The sequence below is a fragment of the Plodia interpunctella genome, chromosome 23 (genome assembly GCF_027563975.2).
Source record: "Plodia interpunctella isolate USDA-ARS_2022_Savannah chromosome 23, ilPloInte3.2, whole genome shotgun sequence".
Taxonomy (NCBI): domain Eukaryota; kingdom Metazoa; phylum Arthropoda; class Insecta; order Lepidoptera; family Pyralidae; genus Plodia; species Plodia interpunctella.
In genome coordinates, this window is record NC_071316.1 from 1,668,865 (window position 1) to 1,694,184 (window position 25,320).

At 34.9% G+C, this 25,320-nt stretch overlaps 2 protein-coding genes across 11 annotated transcripts in view; both read left to right on the forward strand.

Moving 5' to 3' along the window:
- cher (cheerio) overlaps window positions 1–25,320 on the forward strand; it is a 72,345-nt gene that overhangs the window by 24,529 nt on the left and 22,496 nt on the right. Inside the window, exon 1 of one of the 10 annotated variants that reach the window (XM_053762876.2) lies at window positions 14,577–14,707. The exons of 7 other annotated variants lie outside the window; for them this stretch is intronic. The gene's annotated coding sequence lies outside the window, so the exon portion shown is untranslated. Of the gene's footprint in view, window positions 1–14,576; window positions 14,708–25,320 lie in introns of those variants that run through there. 2 more of the 10 variants (XM_053762877.2, XM_053762874.1) reach the window with 2 other exon arrangements.
- On the forward strand, window positions 3,721–7,703 carry LOC128680093 (uncharacterized). The gene is made up of 4 exons (XM_053762886.2): window positions 3,721–3,919; window positions 4,390–4,480; window positions 4,664–4,990; window positions 5,285–7,703. The coding sequence occupies exons 2-4, from the start codon at window positions 4,391–4,393 to the stop codon at window positions 7,241–7,243; spliced, it is 2,376 nt and encodes a 791-aa protein (XP_053618861.1). The 5' UTR covers window positions 3,721–3,919; window position 4,390; the 3' UTR covers window positions 7,244–7,703.

The window sequence follows — 25,320 nt, forward strand, 5'->3', positions numbered from 1 at the left end:
AAGATGAAAAATTATCTTTTTCAGATTGCCCTGAGTATTGGATGTTTATCTATATATGAATATCAAAGATATAGTATCGTTGAGCTAGAGTATCCCATAACACAATTTTCGAACTTTGGGGCTAGCTCAATCTGTGTGATTTGTCCGTATGTATTTATTTATTCGAGGGCAGAACCACACGCCACAAATAATATTCCGCCATCTAGTGATAACTTCGGACACTATAGTTCCAGACGCTGTTTCGCCAAAATTCCAGAATAGCCTGGGCTGAGTGACGTACTTCTGTCTAATTTACATATATTATTGGAGCAGGTGTTTGATATTGTAAATAACGCTGTAAAAATATATATGTGACAGTTAGAGATACCCCAATTAGTAATGACTGGAGTCCTCTACGTGACCTGGAGTCATAAAATAAATTTGTACGAGTGTTGGGAAAAAAATATTTTTTGCTCTATGTAACGCCAGCTCCACACTGTCGCCGAACTCAGACACGTGCCGACGCGAATGCGTGAACATTGCGTAGTTAGTATGAGTGCTTTTATTTACCCCAATGAAAAACCTGCAATGTATTTATATACCGAATCCGCCAAAGTTTGACAAAATGTTTAACTACGTATGGAGCCGACATAACGTGTGTAAAAAGTTTGAATTTGAAGCGGTGGTGGTGGTGTAATGGATAAGACTGTGGTTCGAAAGGTCCCAGGTTCGCATCCTACTCGTGCCACATGATTTGATATATGATACCAATCAATCTGACTCATGTATACTAGTTTTCATCGACCACCACTTGTTTCCGGTGAAAGAAAACATCGTGAGGAAACCTGCACACTGGTTTATTAATAACTTGTGTGCGAAATGGAGAAGGCAATGGCAAACCACTCCATTACTGATGTCAAGAAAGTTGTTGTGTGTGTTTAATTCCACGTAATGACTACGACCCTCAGCCATGAGGAATACAACTATGAAGATAATTGAATTTATGAAAATAGAGATGAAAACTAATAGAACCCTGCGCTCGCGGACCCCGGGGCTGCGAGGCTCAACGGCTGACGAAGAATCCGGGAATATGCTTAGGTGGATACTAAAAACTACAGAAATGTAAGTATATGTGGCCGTCCAAATCAAAAGGGACGTTATGTCGCCCGGCACTTACGCCATTATTGCCGTTGTTTCGTATTCCAACAACGGCAAGAAAGACCTAAGTGCCGGCCTCCATAAGGTCCCCTTTGATTTGCCTGCCCCGGGTCTTGGATGTTTATCTATATATGTATTTGTTATAAAATTTAGTATTGTTCAGTTAGTATCCCATAACTCAAGTTACTCGAACTTACTTTTGGGCTAGCTGAATCTGTGTGATTTGACCAAATATATTTATTTATTTCGACGACCGCATATTATGGTTCTTCTTAAAACCATCAGAGTGAGCTTTTTAAAAGTGAAATAAGGTTATGTTTACACCATACACATTCATGAAGTCGTAAAAAATGAATAATGTAAAAAAATATTATCGTTTATTAGCATAACGGTCCACATGAAAAAGACCGCAACTCCGTCTTCTTAATTTACACTCGTCTAAAATCATACATTTTATGACTAAAGGAAACGCCTAGCTAAATGGTCCACATCGAAAACAAGGTCTGTCTTTTTATATGTTATAATGTAACGTTGTGACGCGTTGGCGACATATGTATAGATAATGGAATTAGTGGGTACTCCGTACGAAGTACTTACTAAATTGTTATATAATAGTTGTTATGTAATAGTTGACGACCTCGGTGGCGCAGTGGTAAAGTTCTTGCCACTGAACCGAGAGGCGTTCGATCCCCGGTCGGGTCATGATGGAAAACGATCTTTTTCTGATTGGCCCGGGTCTTGGATGTTTATGTATATATGTATTTGTTATAAAATATAGTATCGTTGAGTTAGTATCCCATAACACAAGTCTCGAACTTACTTTGGGGTTAGCTCAATATGTGTGGTTTGTCCTCATTTATTTATTTATTTAAATCCATAGTATAGATAGATAGCTGTGATAGACAGATATATGAACACTTTATTACTACATCACTAGATGTTGCCCGAGGCTTCGCTCCCGTGGGAATTTTGAGATAAAATATAGCATATAGCAATCTTGGATAACGTACCTTTCTAATGGTGAAATAATTTTTGTAATCGGTTCGGTGGTTTCGGAGATTACCCACCTCAAACATAAGTACTCAAAAACGCTTACCTCTTTACAATAATAGTATAGATTTTCAGAAGAAACATACGTTTTAACTAGGTATTCAATCATAAATGAACCTATTTAAAATTTAGCAGTTGGCAAAGTAAATAATATTATGTTTGCTATTGCAAAGCCGGCAAAATAACGCTATACATTATCGCGATACAGTTCGCCAAACTTTGGAGGATTCGGTATGCATTGCTGTTTTTTATGGCGTACTAAGTTCGTGAATTCGCGTCGCCATCTGTCCGAGTTCGGCGACAGTGTGTTGCCGAGATTACCTACAAGTCAATCCTAACTAATATTATAAATGCGAAAATAAGTTTGTTACCTTTTCACACGTAACCAATTTTCTTGAAATTTTGCATACGTAGTTGGACTATGGAGAAGGATGTGGGAAACTTTTCATCCCGGAAAAATAACAGTCCAAATTCTTAATACCCTATTTGAGAGATATAAAAACCAAATAAATATAAAAAAATATAGATATTATGCAACATGGCTTCGCTAATTTGCAATAATTTAGCCTTTGTGCTCATCCTAAGTATATCATATACCTAATTAATATCAAAATCTAAATCAAATCAAAATTAAATCATTTATTCAGAAAATAGGCCTTCACAGGCACTTTTTCACGTCATATTAATAAATAAATAAATAAATATATTAGGACAAATCACACAGATTGAGCTAGCCCCAAAGTAAGTTCGAGACTTGTGTTATGGGATACTAACTCAACGATACTATATTTTATAACAAATACATATATAGATAAACATCCAAGACCCGGGCCAATCAGAAAAAGATCATTTTCCATCGTGACCCGACCGGGGTTCGAACCCGGGTCCTCTCGGTTCAGTGGCAAGAACTTTACCACTGCGCCACCGAGGTCGTCAATTATTGACTTATGATTATTCTGTAAATGATGCAATTAAAAGTTTCATCTAACTATATATCTTTAATAGACCTTATTAATATTGACCTAATTTAAATTATCTATGCGATTTGTAACGATTTTAATACTTACTATTGTAGTTGTGATGTTTAACGATGGTAGGTAGGTAGTAGACCTACTTTCCAATGGAAATGGCGTAGTCAACAACACTTAAATTACTTAAATTGGGCAGTGGTTAAGGGAATAAAATTAAAGATATGTTGTAAGAATTCTCAAAAGATCACTTTTATTATTGGTTGCTAAGCACCAATGCCATAGTCTTTTTAAATTTATTTTTTTAATAATCAATACTCCCACTTAAATTAAAAAGACCTACATTGACATTAATTAAATATTCCATAACCCTTTGTTAACTGAAAATAACTCAAACACTATTCATAATACTATCTCTAATAAAGTTAAACCGGCTAAGGGGTAACGCCTTGGTCAGAAAATCAGCAAGTTGATATCGCACCTTTAATAAAAAAAAGAAATAACTCAAAATTCACAAATTTTGACTTTTTATCAAAAAACGGAATAACTTGGTGATTACAATACGTTCACCCCAACAGCCGTTGTAATATTCCAAAATTGAATGAAATAGATGAACTGTCGTCTCTTTCTTACAAAACCGCGCGATCATGTTGATTCCGGTAAAGCGCTAGAATCAGTCATGCGCTGGCTTTGTCGAAGGCTGGACTGTTTTTATTTTTTTTTAAAGTGACACAAAGCTAAATAAGCCGGTGTATTACATACAGGTTAGTAATCTTTTAACTTATAAATATTTTAAAAATGCTTCTTCTCAGAGTTATTCCACTATATTAGCAAATTTCTGGTGATTTGTTTTGTAATATTTAAGACTTGATTCAGTTTTATGGAAATTATTAATATGTTTTATTGAACATCATTCCGAGATAATGCTGTTTTGTTTTTAAATTTACTTCGAGGTACAGAGCTGAAATAAGTATTGTATCGCTATTGTACTATATTTCAACTTAAAAAATATAGCATTTAAGTTTAATACTTTTTAATACAAAATGAATTGCGTATGATTTGTATTTATTTGAGTTAAATCATTATTCAATGAAATATTATAGTACAATGATGAAATATTATAGTAGGTTACAGTGCATACGATTAGGTACCTAACCTAAATCGTATGCACTCTAAGTACTGTATTGTACTTGGACAAATTTATTGTACTGATTGTTTTTTTTTATCTATTTAGCATGGCGTCTTCTTCTAGGGCACGTAAAATATTAGGCTTAGTCGAAAATAATTTATCATCCGATAACAACAATAAAGTAGCTGTCAATGAAGTAAGTTTTCCACAGCTATTAGAGTAGCCATTATCATTTCTGCAATACATTTAATATTAACTCCGCTTTTTAAATATTTATATATTAACAAATTCATAACTATAGTTAATTAATCCTGGTAAACATGAACTTCTTTTTAATGTTAGTACTTGGATTCAATTAATGATTTTAATTATTTTTTAGAAACCCCAATACATCAATAACCAAAGTTTTAATAGTCTGGTGCCCTGTTATGATAGTGATATGACTATGAGCGATAACGAAAATACGACACGTGATATGAACTCTCCTAGTAAAATAGTGGCCACAAACATTCTGGGAGTTACTTTGCCTTCATCTTCATCCAGCTCCAGCAGCTCATCATCTGACTCGTCTTCGTCCAGTTCTGGTTCGAATTCAGAGACCAAAAGCTTGCATGAAACAAACCCCTTGCCTCATGTTTCATGTACAGATGAAGAAAATGACGTTATCGAAAATACTCCCCCAGAGCAACTGAACAAGAATAGGCAGGCAAGTCATACATTTAATTTCAGCGATTTGAGCGTGAAGAGGTAACAAAGAAATAAATAAACAAACTTACCTTCACATTTATAATATTAGTAAGGATTCTATTATTTACTAGCTATTGCAAATGGCTTTGCCCGCATGAAATCCGCTCAGCAGTTTTTGAGCTTGTCGCACAGACAAAAATAATCTATTATCTCCAATGTGTTAGCATAACCTAGTTACAGTTTTACTAAATTATGTGTAGATAATTATTTAATTCCATGAATAATTTCATTAGTTTTTTATTTCATATTACAGAAGAAAAGCAATCTAAGAAGACAAGAGACACGAAATTATCAGATATCTCCTTTGCATGCCGATGAAAGTGACGTTGATCTGAGTGATACAGATCCAACTTTCATAAACACTGGGCCCGAACGAAGGAAAAACTACTTATTTATTGGATCAAGCTCTTCCAGTTCATCAATGTCCGAAATGGCTGTAACTTCTCCTCGAAAAAGGGGGCGCAAACGTACAAAAAATCCCTCGAAATGGAAGCAGAACCAAATTAAATGCATGCGCAATATGGGAAAATCTTATGTTTCCTCGTCAAAGTCGAAGAAACAGATTCCAGCCCGAAGTCTCAAAGAACCTTGCACAGAAAAATGCAGGCTAAAATGTACTGAAAAAATCAGCATAGACAGTAGGTATAACATATTTCGAAATTTCTGGGATTTAGGAGACTTGTTGAGGCAAAGGGCTTACATTCGTTCATGTATGAAAGAAATTGAGCCTAAATACAAATATTCAAACGCTGCGCAGCCTAGGCGCAACAACAAAAGTTTTTATTTTATCGTTGACAATATTAACATTAGAGTATGTAAAACCTTTTTCAAGTCAACTTTGGATATATCAGATCGTATGATATTTACCGTACAGACTAAAGTCAACGATCATGGTTTTGAACTAGAAGATCTAAGAGGAAAACATAATAATCATAGAAAAATAGATCCCCAAATTAGAATTGACATAAAAAAACACATTAATTCTATTCCTAAGATAGAATCGCATTATTTAAGGTCAAACACCACAAGAGAATACATAGAGAGCAGTAAAACTATTAAAGATTTGTATAATGATTTTAAATTACAACAAGAAGAGATAAATAAAGAAGCCGGAACATACATAACATATTATAAAATCTTTACCACAGAATTTAATCTCGGATTTTTTCAACCAAAAAAGGACCAATGTGATCTATGTACCTCTTACCACAATTCAAATGCTGATCAGAAAATCCCCCTAGAAAAAGACTATATGACACATTTAGAAGAAAAGAATATTAGTAGGATTGAAAAGCTTAACGATCGAAAAAAAGTAAATGATAATTTTAAAGTAGTTGTCTATGATTTAGAAGCTGTTCTGCAGTGTCCGAGGGGTGATAGTTCAGCATTCTATTATAAGTCAAAGTTAAATTGCTATAATCTTACTGTAACAGAATTGACAAATAAGGATTCTAAAGTAGCTTATGAAAATGTACATTGTTATTTTTGGACAGAGTGTGATGCAAAACGTGGCGCTGTAGAAATTGGCACATGTATTTGGAATTACTTAAAAGCTATAAGTGACCAAGATGAGAACGAAAAGGAAATTGTATTCTACTCCGACAACACGTTTAGCCAAAATAAGAATAAATACATAACTTCCCTGTATCTATTTGCTGTTCACACATTGAAGATTAAAAGTATTACACATAAGTTTTTGATTAGGGGACACACGCAAAATGAAGCCGATAGTGTACACAGTCTGATTGAAAAGGAAGTAAAAAGAAACTTAAAGTCGGGCCCAATATACACGCCCGATCAATATATAGCTTTAATAAAGAATGCCAAAAAGAGTAAACAGGCTTTAAATGTACACGAATTAAATTTTAAAGAATTTTATGATTTAAAAGCGTTACAAGAAGATTGGGGTTATAATTTTACTACAAATACAGATGGGCAAACAGTTAATTGGAATGAGATAAAAGTTTTAAGTATGACCAAAGAGAACCCTACTATTATTTTTTATAAAACATCATACAAAGAAGATTGTTACAAAGAAGTAGATGTAAGAAATAAAAGAAAGAAAATGATACCTACAACAGAAGTGACACTTAAGTCAGCCTATACAGCTAAACAAGAATTGAGTGTAAACAAGAAGAAAGATTTGAAAGAGCTTGTTTCGAAAACCTTGATTCCCTCGTATTATGCTGATTTTTATAACTCTATAATTTAAATTGTGCATTTTTAGTCCTTTTATTAAATTGTGTGCCGAATATGAGCCAAATTGTGAATTATGTAACTTTATGTATCGCATTGTGATGTTATAAGTTGTTTTTTTATTTTTATACACTACTTTAAGAAGTCAATACTTTTTGTTATGAGTATACAGTTATGTTGATTTTATTTTTTTATATTTTATACCTAATTCTATAATTCGAATTGTGCCATTTTCTAGTTTTTTCAGAGTATTGTGCCGAATATGAGCAAGACAGTGGATTATAAAACAGAATGTTGATGTTATTGAAGTTGATTTTATTGGTATATACAATACTTTAAATACTTTTTGTAAAGAGTATGTAAACATTAAGTTTATCGATTTGTTGATTTCTTTTTTAAATATTATGTACCTAACCTACCTACTTTGTTAATTAAGAAGTCGTATGCTGATCTCACCATTACTTTTGAGACTGATAATAAAGATAAATATTAAAATTGTATTAATTATTATTTCCAACATTTAAGTAATTTCTTTAGAATTTTACTACTAAATTGAAATATTTTAAAATAGTTTGGTTGAATATATTTAACTGTAATAAAAAAACAGTCTAAAAATGAAAGGTTAACTATATATATCAATTATTTGAAAATAAAACCGTATCATGTTGAGTTACACCACTTCATCCGAATACATAATTTATCATAAAGCGAAATAAGTTCGAACTATTTACAAAATAATATAAAACAATATTTTCCTTTATTAACTAATGATTATTTACACAATAATTTATTAAGTTTATAGTGGTAGTATCCATTCCTATTTTTGAAATCAAATTATCTCATTTAGTTTTTTTTAAATTGAATTTTGAAGTCAGTTCGTCAAATGTGTTCAACTTTGAACGTATTTTCCCACAAAAGTGAAATTTTGAGTTATTTCTTTTTTTTATTAAAGGTGCGATATGAACTTTCTACATACTCTATGTTAATTATTTTCAGTTCCACCTTTTCTCTAATAAAATTATAACGAACATCGATATGCTTGCTTCTTTTATGAAATACAGGGTTATGTATTAATTTAATTGCACTTTGGCTATCAATTTTTAATGTTACAGTATTTTGTGGTTTGCCTATATCCAATAAAAAATGTCTCAACCACAAAATCTCTCTAGCAGCATCACTAGCAGCCATATATTCGGATTCTGTTGTAGACAATGCTACTGTATTCTGTTTTCGACTTGCCCAAGTAACAGGTCCACCATTCATTAAAAATAAATATCCAGTATTGGATTTTCCAGAATCTATGTCACCTGCAAAGTCAGAATCCGAATATCCAATTAACTCTGTACCATTTCCATATACAATTGACACATCTTTTGTAGTAATCAAATAACGTATAATACGTTTAACAGCATTGACATGTATAGCACCTGGATGACTTACATATCTACTCACTAAATTAACAGCGTAAGTAATATCAGGTCTAGACACCGAAGACAAAAATATTAGCGCTCCCACTGCTCCTCTATATGGAAAACTATTAACAGTATCATTCTCATCTTCATTTTTAGATAGTTTTACATTTACATCCACGGGTGTGCTACAGCCTTTAGCTTCTGTTAAATTAAACTTTTTTATTACACTCTCAATGTAATATCTTTGACTTATAGATATACGACCTGGTGTCTTATTTATTTCCATACCAACAAAAGAATTCAACTTTAATGTTCTAATTTCAAAATTATTTCCTAAGTCATTTAATATTACTGATAAAATGTCTTTGTTTTCTGATAACAATAATCCGTCATCTACATAGATTATTAACAAAACTTGAATATTATTAAAATATCCAACAAAGATGCAATTATCTGCATGACACGGTTTAAACCCATAAGTAGTAAGAAACAATGTAAACTTTTTGTTCCAACAGCGGGGAGACTGTTTAAGACCATATAACGATTTGTTCAACTTACATACTTTCGACGAGTCTGCTTCGACACCCTCTGGTACCTCCAAAAGATCACCGTACAAGAATGCAGTCTTTACATCAAATTGTTCAATCTCTAAATTTTCTTTTGCCGCTACACTCAATATTAATCTAATTGAATCATACCTGGAGGTCGGTGAAAAAGTTTCCTTGTAATCCATACCTTTAATTTGGGAAAACCCCCGAGCACACAGGCGAGCTTTATACCTCTCTATTTCTCCTTCCTTATTTTTCTTCATACTAAAAACCCATTTACATGTGATAGGTTTCTTTGGTGTTCTATCCACAATATTCCAAGTATTATTTTTCTCATGAGATTTAAGCTCATCCTCAATAGCTTTCTTCCAATTTTTCTTCTCCAGCCCAGTCACAGCTTCTTCATATGTCTCTGGGACGTTGATTTCTGTTAAATTCACCTCCATATTCTTATTTTTCCGAGGTCTTAATGTCATGCCTGTATTGCTAGCTGGTTGATAAACATCTTGATCTTCAGAGCTTTTCATACTTTTATCTGATGAAGATGCTTCTAGGGTATCAGATTCATCTAAGGTACTTTGTTGTGTACTGTCCATCAATGTTTATTTCCGCATAGTTTCTTCTTGGCTCTGTTACACTACTGAGCTCATCAAACCTGACATCCCTTGACACAGTTATCTTTTTCGTATTTTGATCATACATTCTATAATTTTCTTGCTCATATCCCACCAATATCATTTTGGTACTTTTCTTGTCTAACTTCTTTCGTTTTTCATTAGGAATATGTACATACCCAACTGAACCAAATATTCTAATGTGATTCAAATTCGGTCTTTGATTGAACCATAGCTCATAAGGTGAAACATCTATAGTTTGACTAGACGAGCTTCTATTCAACAAATAAACAGCACAGTCAACTGCCTCAGCCCACAAGTTCATGGGGATATCTTTTGCATAAAGCATAGACCTTGCGCTCTCCATTATTGTTCGCAGTTCTCTTTCAGACCTTCCATTCTGCTGCGGGGTATAAGGGGCTATACATTCATGAGTTATTCCTTTAATTTCCAGGAAGTTCTTAAATTCTTTATTCACATACTCACGACCATTATCTGTGTGCAGGATACGTACATCATTCTGGAATCTATTGTTGACTATCGCATTATATTTCTTGAAACATTCAAGCACTTCATCCTTGTGCTTTAGAAAACATACATGGCGATAACTCGTAGCACCATCTTTAAATAAAACAAAATAGTGACTACCTGATACTGATGACTCCGACATAGGTCCGCAAACATCACTGTAGACTATATCTCCTGCTTGTGTTGCACCTCTCATGGATTTCTTAAATGGATTTCTGGCCTGCTTACCATATTGGCATGCTTCACAAACAAAATTGCCATTTCCAGTCAATACTACGGGAATTGCTCCAGTTTTGCTCATATTTTTAATCTCTTTTACATTTAAGTGCCCTAATCGTTCATGCCACACTTTAATATCTGATTGCACAATATTACAGCTTTCTTGTATGATTGCTTTTATATCTAGCTCATATAAATTGTTTTCTTTCAGATGTGCTGACATTACAACTTCATTATTTTTTATTATTTGAGCACTTTCTTTATTTTTCATTCTTATATAACCCTTTCTGGTTACAGCTCCTTCAGAAAATAAATTTCTTCGTAAATCAGGCACATACAGTACATTTTCTAATCTGCTTTCTTGCCAATTTCCTTTCAACTTACTTTTTACCAAAACCGTTCCCTCACCAAGTACTTCAATATTCTGTTTGTTTCCTAATTTGACAGTCCTGTTACTATCATTCTGATTAAATTCCATATATTGACAGAAGAATTCACGCCTGTATGTCATGTGCATGGATGCTCCACTGTCTAATATCCATATGTTGTCTCCATTTGCAGATGACCAATCACTCTCTGCATTGTTTACTAACATATTCTGTTGCTCTTGATTCTTACGAATAGATTTCTTAGGCGCTCTGCATTCTCTAGCAAAATGACCACGTTTATTACAATTGTAACAGATAAATCTATGACCTGAAGTACTTGCATTTCTCACGGAACTAGGTTTATCATTCTCTTTTACTTGTTTCAAATTTTTCTTCGAGGTTAGCAAAGCAGTATCATTTTTCATATCTTTCAGTAGACTTGCTTCTTCGTCAATCAAACGTGACGTTAGGTTTTGGATCGTCTGATTATCTGGATCAAGTGATAACCATGCTTGGCGCAGAGAACGATATGTAGATGGTAATGTGCTCAAAATTTTAGTTATCACTGCCGTATCACTTAATTTCTCACCACATTCTCTAAGCTGTTTGGCTAACCCTTCTACTTTTGAAACATGCTGTGCCATTGTATCATCAGAACAATAGGAATATTGGTAGAATTTCTCATGCACCATCATTTTATTGAATTCCGACTTATGCTCATATAATATTTCTAATTTACTCATAACTTCCTTCGCAGTTTCGCAGTTTTCTATCAGAGATATCTGATTCAGGTCCATTGACGAGGTCAAAATAAACATAGCCATACCGTCATCTTTGTTCCATTGCAGTTGCGCTGCAGTTTCAGTTGGTTTTGGAGTTTCAATGTTCAAGCCTTTTGCTCTCAAGGCGCACTTGACCTGGAACTTCCATTGCTTGAAATTTCTACCATCAAACTTCTCAATTTTCATTGAATTTGACACTTCCATTTTGAATTGCGATCTTCACTTTCTTTGGAAAAATTTTTCCCGGAAAATATTTCCTTTCTTCTGCTCTTTACTCAATATCTATTCCCTTGATCGGCTTTTCTGGGCCCATAACCACTTAAATTACTTAAATTGGGCAGTGGTTAAGGGAATAAAATTAAAGATATGTTGTAAGAATTCTCAAAAGATCACTTTTATTATTGGTTGCTAAGCACCAATGCCATAGTCTTTTTAAATTTATTTTTTTAATAATCAATAACAACAAATGTTGTTGTGACCAAATCCTACAAACTATATTCAGATTCCAGTGTAACATATAAAAAATCTTAAAACTATTATCACACCAATTAAATCTAGTAATCTTTGCCCGGCATAATTTAGGTTGGTGTTAACAGCGATCAAATCTAGACGTCTGCCAAAAACTTTTTCATTTTCCATCTTATTACACGGACACGTCGAAATTTATTATAAAAATAAAGTGTATAAAAATCTTCGCTGGATCATTTTAGCTAACCGTAGTGCCAAGCGCTAATATATATATATATATATTTATAATCTAACTCGAGTGGGGAGATGTGAATCAGGATTTCGTAATTTTTGTGAGTCACTAAGATTAGATGTGAACAAATGAGAAAGTCGTGTTGTCCTTAGAACACGACTACTCTATATCCTTCCGTGGATGTCGTACGAAGCGACTAAGGGATTAAATATCAGCGTGCTTAATTTTCTTCCGCCGCGATTGAGCATCGAAGCCCAAGAACCGTTTTCCTACATTTTCTCTTCGACATTTTGTCGGAATCTTGTTTTCAGACCATTGGCACGCATATCATCCGTGACGACATCAAGCCAGCACTTGTTGGGTTTGCCCCTTCTGCCAGGCTATCCTTAAAAATGGTAGTATTAATGTGTAAAATGTCTGCAAAGGTCTAATTTTTACTATTTTTACTAGGGTTTCTTAATTCGTTGACCGATGTGTTTGTTTATCCCTTGGGCTAGAAAACACTAGTAGGTAGCAAACATCTAACGAAGCAACCACAAAATTATCAAATCATATTCGTAATAAATATAACTAATTAAACACAGTTCACATTTGATGTTGTAATTTTATCATTGCAATTTCTTAATCGTTGCCATAGACTGGCCACATCAAAGCAGTTGCCAAATAGCTTGCAATGAGCGGGGTTAATATGTAATGCTGTGTAATATAGTGTTGTATTCGATTTGGCAGGGTTTCATGTCTGAAGAATGGTGGCTGCTGGAAATGCCAGTGTGGTGTGTCATGGCGCCGTCTATGACGTTGAAACATGACATATATTCCCCCCTTTAGGAGCCCAGCGTCCTGTCCTATTCTTCTCCTAATTTTCTCCTCCGTTTCGCATGGTCTTCGGCATCTGTGCAGTCTGTGTGTCAGAGCATTAGGTGCGTCCTTGATGTCATCCTAACTAATGCTAAATAATATTATGAATGCGAAAGTATGTTTGTTTGTTACCTCTTCACGCTTTGTCTACTCAACCAATCTTCTTGAAATTTTGCATACATATAGTTTGAAGTATGGAGAAGGACATATGCTAGCTGGACATATTTTACCTGGAAAAAAAATTGTTTCCGTGGGGAATTAACGCGGACAAAAGCTAGTTACGAAAGTGTAGAGTTGATGATTTTCACTTAGGAGCATGGACGTATCTATATATATTATCTAGGTGGGGCTTGCGGAGACGCAAAAAGGGAGGTAGTTTATCGAACGAGCATGTCTTAGGTCATACACTAATCACGACACGACCACAAAGCCACTTTAAAGTTAGTTTTTAAGAAGAATCACACTATCCGTTGGTGAAAACTACAAGAAAAGTAGTTTTTGAGTTTATCGCGAACAGACAGACGGGGCAGCGAACTTTGTTTTATTATATGTAAGGATATGATAGCGGTCCATCCCAGTTTCGCTCGGACAAAACCATAATAAATTAATTGTAGACAACAGCATGGATACGACTTTTTGTCGACAAACAAAATTTTTGTTTAAAAATTGTTTATACGAATACTATATATATAAAAGAAAGTCGTTTCTCGCTGTCTATCCCTATGTGATCTGTAATTTTGATTTTTATGCGGGGTTTTCAAATACATTTCTGATGAAGGTTTTAGGTGTGTAATTTATTATATATTTGCCCGAGAAAAGTTATTTATAATAACAGCTGACGTCCGATAAATTTTATCTAAGTATATTATATACTAACGCCATTGCCATAGGCACTATTTTATAAACGAAGAAAAAAGTTTATACATAAAACAAACGTGTATTCGAATTTATAGCGTGTGAATTGTATATATTTTTTTATGTTTTCCTCTACGTTCAGTTCGCCGATCGTCTATGAGACGAGAAAAAAATCTATTTTCAAGGAAGCAGCTGGCTCATTCTCCTAGACAAACATGACAGGCACTTAATAAATATGTAATAATAGAAAAATATAGCGATAATAATTTTCTAAATGCCTTCCGGGAATTCTGCTTTCAATCACGTCAAATTATGATAAGGCATAAAAAAATCAGCTGAGTCGTAATCATAATAACCCAATAATTTTCCCTGTCGAAAATAGCAGCGGTCAGGTTATCCATAATTATTATTATATATAAATAAATTGGTTATATGTATGTTTGCACCTACGCTGTCGGTCGGGCAGGACTAGTCATTCGCCGCGCCTTTGACAGTGCGGTTCGTCTGTGAATTAAAAAAAAAAAGTGCAAGTGAAGTGAAAAAGTGATTGGTAAATTTTAAATCTGGAATACGGTTGGTGTTTAAAAATGGAGCTAGTACGGGATTTTATAGTTTTTTTTTTTTTCACAATCTCAACACTTACACTATACAGTTTAACACTAGAAATGAATAACTATTATTTTATTTTGTTTCTAAAATTGCTTGGAGATCGGTGAGTGAGTAGTGCATAGCGATGCTACGAAATTGCTACGAGCGTTCAGTATGGTGCTACGGCGTAGAACAATAGTTATTGTCCAGTTATAAATAGACGGCTAAAAGTTTTTACTAAATTTCATTAGTAAAAAAAGGGTAAAATGTGAACTAGTAACTGATAGCTTCTGTAGTTTGAAAATAATTGATTTAGTTAGAAAAATAACTTTACTATATTTAGTGTAGAAATAGAAAAAATAGAGAAAGCAATAAGATTTTAATTTATAAAATAAATCTGACCAACTTATGAGTCAAGACTAATCTGAGACTACATTATGTATCTTTGTCACGTGCCTAAGATTACAATCCAGCAAAACACCACATCGTAGAAATTCTGAAAGAAATTCTTGAAAATAATTGTACTAAAGGAAATATAAAGATTTTCTCTGTCTTTTGCGTCACCTCTTGGTTGACTACAAAAAGCCAGTCTTTTACCAGTACTTATATGTCTTTACTATTAATAAAGTTAATTACATAAACTGTACAGTTATCAAACATTTCGTCACAGTCTCAGTTAGAACGACATCATTTCAGTGGGCCGAATTCATATAATTTGATAAAGCGCCTGGCTCTTTGATCTAAGCCGTTTATTTCGGGTGACATTTAAATTGCACAGTTTAAAAAAGTTATTGCGCGCGCGCATCGCGCTATTTCATGATTAACACAAACTGGGACTATGATAGTGTACGTGTTTTTGTTGTATTATGTGAAACGTGGAAGTTTCAGCTGAATCTGGGGTTTGGAACTTTAATAGGAATGTATTGATATTGTTGGTCTTATATTACATACATATATTATTAATCCGGCTCGAAGGACCACACTGTTAGACCTTGTCTTAGCGACAAAGGTCCTTTGTAGCTCATTTGGAAGGGCCTTTTCCCAGCAGTGGCAAAAAAGTCAGGCTGTCAATTACTGAATAAATACATGAATGATATGATAATCTAGAAACTATAGTGATATATGTCGCTGCAAAATGTGTCTGTGCGTTTGTTACGCTTTTACCCCCTGTTTCCGGTATTTCTACGTAACTGGTATCGTACAAAGATAATTTATGTTCTGTTCGTAACTGGTTGCGAACCGTCAGTTACCTACGCGGCCGAAGGGGTATATGGGGGTATTAGCTTGAAAAAAAAAAATTCTGAGTCCACAAGCGCTCTGTCCACGATACTAAATAACTCTTCGTATGGGAGGTCAATCCCGAAATCGCGAAAAAAACTGTTGTTCCGATTTGAGAACTGTTGTTCCGAAACGATAACTTTTGTGGACTGAACATGTAGATTATAAAGATGCCAATTTATATAAAAAAATATTTTTATTTATGTACACAACATACTTGACAGTGTAAATATAAAACTTACAACCTTACTTATTTCTATAGAAATTTCTTACAGTAGAACTGCGAGAGAATAATGGAAAAAAGAGGGATGTATTTTTTATATATAGTCTTTTAATATATAGTCTTCTCTGTTACTAGCGGCCCGTCCCGGCTTCGCTCGAGTTAAAACATAATAAATTATACCCGTAAACCTTCCTCAGGAATCACTCTATCTATTGAGTTAAAACCGCATGAAAATCCGTGCAGTAGTTTTTGAGTTTATCGCGAACAGACAGATAGACGCGGTAGAGTACTGTGTTTTCTAATATGTAAGGATTACTAACTAACGTATACATGTCCTCTCAACCTATCGCCGGCTGACTGTAATAGATCCCTACATGGGATAAGTCCGCCGTTGTACAATGTACTCGTATCTTTCTTGTTTTGCAATAAAATTATTAGGTACAAACAAACAGTAATCACCCTGGACAATTTGTAACATGATTATGGACAAAGTGATAAATTTGTACATGTATACTTTGTAACTTCAATAACTAATTTTGACGACCTCCAGTGCAGCACTCCGGCATTAGCCGGAGTGCTCCACTGGAGGTCCCGAGTTCGATCCCCGGTCAGGTCAACTTGGAAAATTATCTTTTTCAGATTGACCCGGGTGTTGGATGTTCATCTATTATACATGTATTTGTTATAAAATATAGTATCGTTGAGTTAGTATCCCATAACACAAGTGTCGAACTTACTTTGGGGCTAACTCAATCTGTGCGATTTATCCTTATATATTTATATAAATATATATAGTATACTACCTTAACCACAGTGTGTAGTTCGGCAGTTGCCAACTCCAGCAGGTGTCTGTCTGTCACATCGCATCTCATAAACATGATCAATCATCTAGAATCAAGGACTTTAAGGCCGATTTACACTGTACGAGTAAATGCTGTTTGAATAATGTTAGAGACATTCTATGGACTCTGTTTTCGCTGGCGGACCAGTGGTTAAGACCGTCCACCTGTCAACGGAAAGGTCCCAGGTTCGAATCCGAATCCTACTCGTGCCACATGAGTTTATACCAATCTGACTCACATATAGTAGTTTTCATCGACCATCACTTGTTTCCATGGCTTATCGCTCAGTCGTACCGGAGTGCGACGACGCAGCACGTCGCGTCTCCGTTGTTTTTTTAACAACGGATGTCAACGTTAGCTAATGTTGTCACATTAGCTAACGTTGACGTAAGAGTGTCCTCTTATAATATAATTTTTTGTGTCTATGCATCCTTTAAATGCATGGAATTAGTAGGTAGGTATTCCGTTAAATCCATGTTTGAATGAGAGGATACGCACACTTCGATGCGTCAATTTGAGTGTACCCTCATTGAGACGCTGCTTGTAACCAGTTTTGCTTCTGGACTACTTATTCCGTACCCAAAATGTAATAGGTATGAGACCTTAGTACTAAGGCTCCGCTGTCTGTTCATCTGTCACCGCATGTATCTCATTAACCGTGATAGTTAGACAGTTGAAATGTTCGCTGATGATGTATTTCTGTTGCCACTATAACAACTATACTAAAAAACACAACGAAGTAAATATTTAAGAGGCATCCATACATCAAGCGTGATTTGCTGTTTCTATAGATCCGTGTGCGAGTCCGACTCGCGCTTGTCCGGTTTTTTTATATATTCATGTGACCCGACTTAGCTTGTAAGTACACGGATAGCTTCATGATAAAGTCACGCTGTCAGAAATTGTTTAAATACCACTCAAAACATATATTAATGTGAAAACGCAAGCGGAATTACGTGTTTCATCCTGCGATGCATCACCACTGCACTCTAATGCATGTCTGTGTGTATGTTGGCTCGTCGTAACTAGGCACTGTCATTATTCAAGATCGCTCAAAATATTTACTAATATCCCGGTGAAAAAGCAATTTCTGAGGCTGGATTTATCGGATGAGCTGTGGTTTGACTTACAGCGATTGTCGTGTCTGCTAGACATTATTATGTGAGTTTTCATCGACGCGAGTATTGTGTAGCTTTTGAGGACTGTTTTATTGACTGAGAGCTATTTGTCCAGCAGTGGGACAAATGAAACAGGCCATAAAAAATATATTGACCGAGCAGGTTTAATTTTTGATTTGACTAAAACGCAACGCATTATTATACAAGGTTTTTACAAAAATGACAATTTTGCCACAAGATTTCACTGTCGTACTTTAATTAGGAGTAATCTAACTTGCAAGATTTGATTACAGACAGACAAGCAAACATCGGGACAGGTGAAACGAAATACAAGCTCGCAAATAGCATGTACGTAGAAAGAAATAATGCCGAAAACTCACAACTTCGTCTCAATCTATGCAAAGAGAGATATCCCGCAGCATCACTTAACTCGCTGTCAGTGTTTCCCCTGGATCGCAGCTCCCTTAACCGACATGTAAGTCATTAAACTGGCTCCGGACACAAATCGGCCGGGGCAAAGAACATATGGCGATATAACTCGGAAACTGTTTGTCTGTGTAGTACCTTCCCCAAACCATGGTACACATGTTGCCCTGCTTGTCCTACCGCATGCACGCTGAAGGATCTGTATGACGCTGTAAATAATGCTTTACTTTCGCCGAGTCGACACTTACGACACGATAATTGTGTTTCACATCGATATATATATATATTATAATCAGCACTCGGATCACAATCATAACCTGTTTTGATATACCTTTTGACTATGTACATTATGTACTTTTATATATTATTAGAAAGAAAAAAAAAACATTGTAAGAAACAATAATGGTAAGCCGATCTGGCATGATAGGGACCAACACTGTTCAAATGAGTTTCTTTCGGCATTTCTTCTCAGCAGTGGTCGTTCCGAAATGCCAGTAGTTTGTAGCTTGTGAGAAATAACTATAAATATAAAGATTGACGAGAAAAAGTGCCTGTGAAGGTCTAATTTCTGAATAAATGATTTGAATTTGAATTTTGACACGCTATGAAGGCTAGGCAGTCTCCTGTGGCAAAAGATCCTATATATCCTAAGGGTGAGAGAGGCCTCTCACCCTTCAAAACGAAAACAATAATGCTAGCATGAGCTACCCATGCAGACGATCTCTGTACCAAGGTCTACCTCCGGTGCTGAAAAGATGATGATGTGGAAAAATCAAATATCGCCGAAGAGAGACCGCCGCTCAACGGATATACAAATTTGATAGGACAGTCTTGGCTTACATTCACACTTCGACACGGCAGACATACTGTGTGGCCCAGATTTTGTGCATGAGATATATCCTGAAAATAAAGTTTTATGGATTAAAAGATGTGAAATTTTGTAAAGCTGCTGCGACCAGAAAATAGATTAGGTGATTTTTTTTTTTCAAACTATTACATGGTTTGTGGTTTTGTGGTTCACGGTGTTATAGGTCTACATACAAAGAACAACGAATGACTGCAAGAGCAACTTCCTTGATCTCTCTAATTTCTCAGCAATCCAATTTTGTCTTCTTTATTTTCTCCACTTCGCACGGCCTTCTGCATCCCTAGTTGCATTGAAATATTACCAAAATATGCTGGTTTGATGTCGACAAGGATGTAGACATATTTCGTGTATACTCCTAACCAGGACCAGGCGGAAACTAATAGCCGGTCATTTGTTCTCTACTAGTTTTTGCCCACGTTAATTTTCCGGGATGAAAGGTAGGTATACCCTACGGCCATCTCCAAACTTCAAAATACATGTACCTATGAAAAAAATTCAAGAAGATTGGTTGAGTAGATAGAGCGTGAAGAGGTAATCAACAAAGAAACTTACTTTCGCATTTATAATATTAGTTATTGGGCAGTTGCCACATGACGTGGCCGTACCGGCGCAGGCTCTTGGTTAAGCGATTTATTTATTCTGTGTTAGATTTTGGATCGAAGGTAGCATTTATTGATTTACTAGCTTATGGCTGCGGCTTCCCCCGTGTAAAAGTTAGTAAGTAGTTCTATAAAATTTCGAGATTATAATTATGACAGTGCGTGCTGACCGTACCGTATATCTAGGGAAATCGTTCCAGATTCCAGAATTAAAGTCTCTTGCGCAATTCATTACACGCCCAATGTAATTTTCATGCCGGCTACACATTATCGGCGATCTAAATGCCGACGCGAATGAATACATTGCGTAGTATGTGTGTGACCTTTTTTTTAACGCAACTAAAAACCAACAGTGTACGAAAATGTGGTCAAGCTTGGCGAATTTTTTGCCGGCATCACTACAGGTTTATGTCTATATCTACGAATACGCTTTAGTGTTATAGTTTTTCTAAAATATAGATCTATAGGTTTTCTAATAGTTTTTGGCTTGATGAACACACTTTTAGATGGGGAAGTGTTTATTTATAATCACCATTAGTACTCACAGCATATCATTTAAATAGAATATTTTTCAGGTATATACTCTTGTCTTTTTATTGACATAATACGCTTAAAAAATGAATATCTTCCCATATTGTCGGTTAATTATAAATTATTTAAAATTTAATTGTATAAATTGATTTGTGATGTACAAAACTTCACATTTTTCCTTCAAATTTTTAATATTTATAGACTATATGAAGCAAAAAAGTATATTTATAACGTTCGTGGTTGCTAACATAAGTGCCTCTTGACATAAGTGGTTGGTTAGATGAAGACTTAAATAATTACCTATCAAAATTTCTCTTCATAGTCGTATTCCTCATGGCTGAGGGTCGTGGTTATTACGTGGAATGAAACACACACAACAACTTTCTTGGCATTATTAATGGAGTGGTTTGCCATTGCCTTCTCCATTTCACACACAAGTTAATAAGAATCAACCAGTGTGCAGAATTCCTCACGATGTTTTCCATCATCGGACTTTGGACCAATCAAAATTTAAAAAGTATCAAATTATTTTTTTCCTTCAAGTAAAATGGAAAACTTTACGATCACAGGATGTTTGTTAACTTTAGGAGTCCGCTCACTTAAAAACAACTAAACACTTTTTCAACTCATGTTTCATTAATTCCATTCAATCAGCCGCTCGAAAGTGCTGTCTAAATAATATAGTTTTAACAAATAACAATACAAATATGTGACATAAATCACATCTTTATGGCCCTATGTGTCAGACATGCATCATTCTGGCCGACGCTGACGGTGTAATAATGTCATATTAGCGAGATACAGTCGTTACAGACATACGGACACCATTTATTTGGCATAATGTTGAAGTGTATGAGGGTTGCCATTAATTTCACGGACAAAGTGTGAGTTGCACCAGTCAACTTTAATGGTGACTTAAAACCGCGCGCCGCTGCCGTTAAAGACAAAATGGCGTGCCTACTTTGCGCTTTCTGCGCAGGTTAAAATCAGTAAGCTCAAGTGGTGGTGGAATATTTTTTTTATTTGTATGAAAATTCTTTAAGGCTTTGCAAACCCGCTCACTAACACCCCACCCCACCATCACATTTTTATCGATTTTATTTATTTGAAAAATAGATTAAATTAGTTTGAAAATGTACTATTTCCATGATTACTTGTAGGTACTATTTACAATTCCTGTTACAGTTGTATTTAAAGGTAAGGTAAACTATAGTTCGCTATCAGTACTACTCACGCACATGTCGACAAAACCATTTTCTTGGTCTGTGTAGAACATTTTTCATGACAAATTATTTGTCCTTTTATCTCTTCCATTACTTTATCTTCACGACATCAAAGTGTGTAAGCGTACTGCCTCACGCCTCACTGATTGCAGAACTAATAAATAATACACGTAGCCAGCAGTATACAAAAAATGTCTAATAAAAGGTGACGTGTTATTTATAACAAGCTCTACAAAAAATACGATTACATACAAAACACCTATATAAAAATACGAATTCGTAATTTCACATATTTATGTATATTTTGGGAGACCTTTACGCGAAGTTAAATTTGGAAATTTCGTTTCGGATAAAGCATCTACCCAAGGTGCCATATGTCGCAACTTCGTATGTATATTTTGTTTTATAGCATCCTGTATAAAAATAAAGTTAATTTATAGTGTAGTACACACTCGGAACGCACGGAAACTGTTGCGCATCAGCATATTTTAGCGCCTTGATGTGTATAAGAGTAAAATATCCAAGTTAAATTAGGAGACATCTGGGATTAAGACGAAATTTGTGGTTATTAGGACTCAGTTTATGAGAACTTTGGCTCAGACAGAAGGAGAAACCGATTTAGCGAAAATAGACCAGTTTTAAGACAAACGCCATGGAATTCCGCAATAGCAAGCAATGTTTTCGAGTGTTATATGAATTTTTGTGTCAAAATCTATTTTGACACATAAATTCACATAACACTAATTTCATGAAAAATTATATTTGGAGATTTTACTTCCTAAACTAAATTTTTCGTTTTTTACAACAGTAAGGTCTTATCTACCAGGGATGTCGCAAGAATTTGGTAGGAACGTGTTTCATAAGGAGTCTATAATATAGATACATTGTATATGAACAAGACCACACGTGTGTGTTTCGACTAAAAAGCTGAACCGACTTTCGTAACCCTCAAATCAGGAAATATAACGAAGTAACGTGCTACTTGCCTGGTTTGTATTTACATTGGTATACATTGGTATACAATTTGGCAGATTGGTATACAAACTTATGAAAGCACAAGTAAGATACGAACCTTTCGGGCGATTGTAATGGCGACGTTTCTTTGGTGGCGTTGAATCTAGTCGTCTAAAATTTATTATTACGTCAAAATCGAGACGCCATTTTGGAATTTAGGTCGTGTTAATACGGCGCGGCGATAAATTTTGATAATGATCATGATAATGTTGAGCTTTCAGAATGTACGCGGGTAAAGCCGACAGTCTTCCACAAATTCATTTATCACAAGTTAAATGACGTCATTTATATTATTTTTCTTTATTCTTAATATATTTATTATAATTTATAGTATATAATTTCAAGTGCTAAACGATTTAGTAAAGTTTACCTCAATTATTGTAGTGACAATTTAAGTGTAGGTATTCATTTTGTGCGACATGATTGACATAGGTATAAGAATTTATTAGTTTATATACTTAATCTATGCATATAATAATATGTTACATATGATATTTCTCTAACACATACCCAATGTTATTGCAATAACAACAGAACATATAAAATACAAATTTTATCAAGGAAGAGCTCAATCACAACAAGTTTTTTTAGTTATATTCTGAGATAACTGATGATAACTGTATGTTCGTATGACTTTCATGAAACTGAAATTCGTAAACGTTCGACATATTTTGTAAACAGACATTTACCGATGTGCCGAAAATAGCGAGGTATGTTTTTGTTCAATGTTTTGTTTTGATAACATTCTTTTGGATTGTAATAATAAAAGTCGGTAAAATAATTGTTATTGAAATTAATTGAATGAATACGGGCCACTCACGTGTGATTATCGACGGACAAATCAACTACAGTTTTCCAGTCTGAAACAACAGATAGAACAACGACTGGGCCGCGGCGCGGGCAACCACGCAACAGATTTTGATGCGGATTTTTAAAAGATAGTGTCAAATTCCTGAGGAAGGTGTAAGTGGGCCCTCAGACCACACGCACGTGTGCAAAAAAAGCCGCCGGTGCAAACCCAAGGCAAACACAGATTGTATTGCATTGTAACACATGGGTTCGTGTGTATGCGCGTGCATATGTACGTTACACTTCCATATGCACCTTGGACCTTAGTTATTACTATTAACAAAAATAATGGTATTAAAACTATAGCATAATAATGTTGAAATGCGCGAACCGGACGCTTTGTTTTTGAATGTGTGAAAAAAAAGAAAAAAAGAAAAAAGAAAAAAATATCTATATCTCTTTGGCAAACGAAAACAATTCTATTAGACATAATTATGTCTTTTTCAATTGTTTTCCTTGTAGTGTTGAAAAATGGAGGCTATTAAATTTTCTTTGTTTGATTACGTGAATAAAATATGGAATTTTTGTTTTTTAATTGTTTTAAATACTTGATTTTATTTGTACTATTGAACTTCATGTTTATATATACGACATATACGAGTTAAAACGGAGTGAAAGTGTACTAAGGGCGCAGTATGGGCTTGCAATTCGCATCTCATTATCAAGTCGATTAGCAGAGACGCAATATGCGGATTGACGCGTTCTAATGGCGCACTGTGATTGGTTAGCTGCGTCTCACTGCGAATCGACTCGATAGTGAGATGTGAAATGCAAAGCCACACTTTACATATATGCTTTTTAGAGTTTTTTGTATACTAGAGTATTTACTCTATGATTTATATACTAGCTACGGGGCTTGTATCCTGTGGGAATTCCTTACTTCTCGTCTATAGTTCAAAAGTTCTCTAATAGTTCAAAAGTCACTATTTTGCGTCAAATTTTAAATTATGTACTCAAAAAGCTACATCCTATTGGTATTTCGGAACGACAACTTTTATCAACTGTGAAAATTTCACGGTTCATGAGATAAAAAGCCTGGTGACAGACGGACAGACAGTTACAGTACAGTTAGAAATAAACTTTTGCGTATGGAACTCTCAAATCCCACAATTTTCTACGTTTGGATACAGCCTGTCACATAAATCGACTATATATGTCAATGAGAGCATCGCAAATATTCGGCGATGAGTGACGCCGTAATTAATAATGTTGGAACATGTCCTATCAAAATAATATATTGATTTGGCGTACATTACATTGAATGTTTACTTAAACAAACTGGTGATGTCGAGCCCAAATAGACATAAATATATCATACTCCTTGATGCAGTAGTAAACATGTGTGTTTTTCTGTCGGTTTGTTGTGATTTCATATTTAATCCGCTAAAAACGTTTAGCAAAACAAATATTGGGCTTTAAACATTCATTTTTGCGACGACACAGACTTGTTTGTACCAAATTTCTTCGAAAATAGTTTTTGTAAAAATGTCTTTGTGGCGACATCTACCACGCCACATGCACAACGGCGCAGATGTAAAAAGCCTGGCGGGAAGATCTTCCCTTTGTGGCGGTCGAACATAATCACCTAGCTCCCAAAAAAAAATAAAGGTGTAGCACCTTTATTTGCCTCATGATCTATAATAAAATTGT

Coding starts and splice junctions, on each gene's coding strand:
- LOC128680093 (XM_053762886.2), top strand. CDS start 4,391: ATGGCGTCTTCTTCTAGGGCACGTAAAATATTAGGCTTAGTCGAAAAT. Junction 4,481..4,663: donor ATAAAGTAGCTGTCAATGAA/GTAAGTTTTCCA, acceptor ATTATTTTTTAG/AAACCCCAATACATCAATAA. Junction 4,991..5,284: donor AACTGAACAAGAATAGGCAG/GCAAGTCATACA, acceptor TTCATATTACAG/AAGAAAAGCAATCTAAGAAG.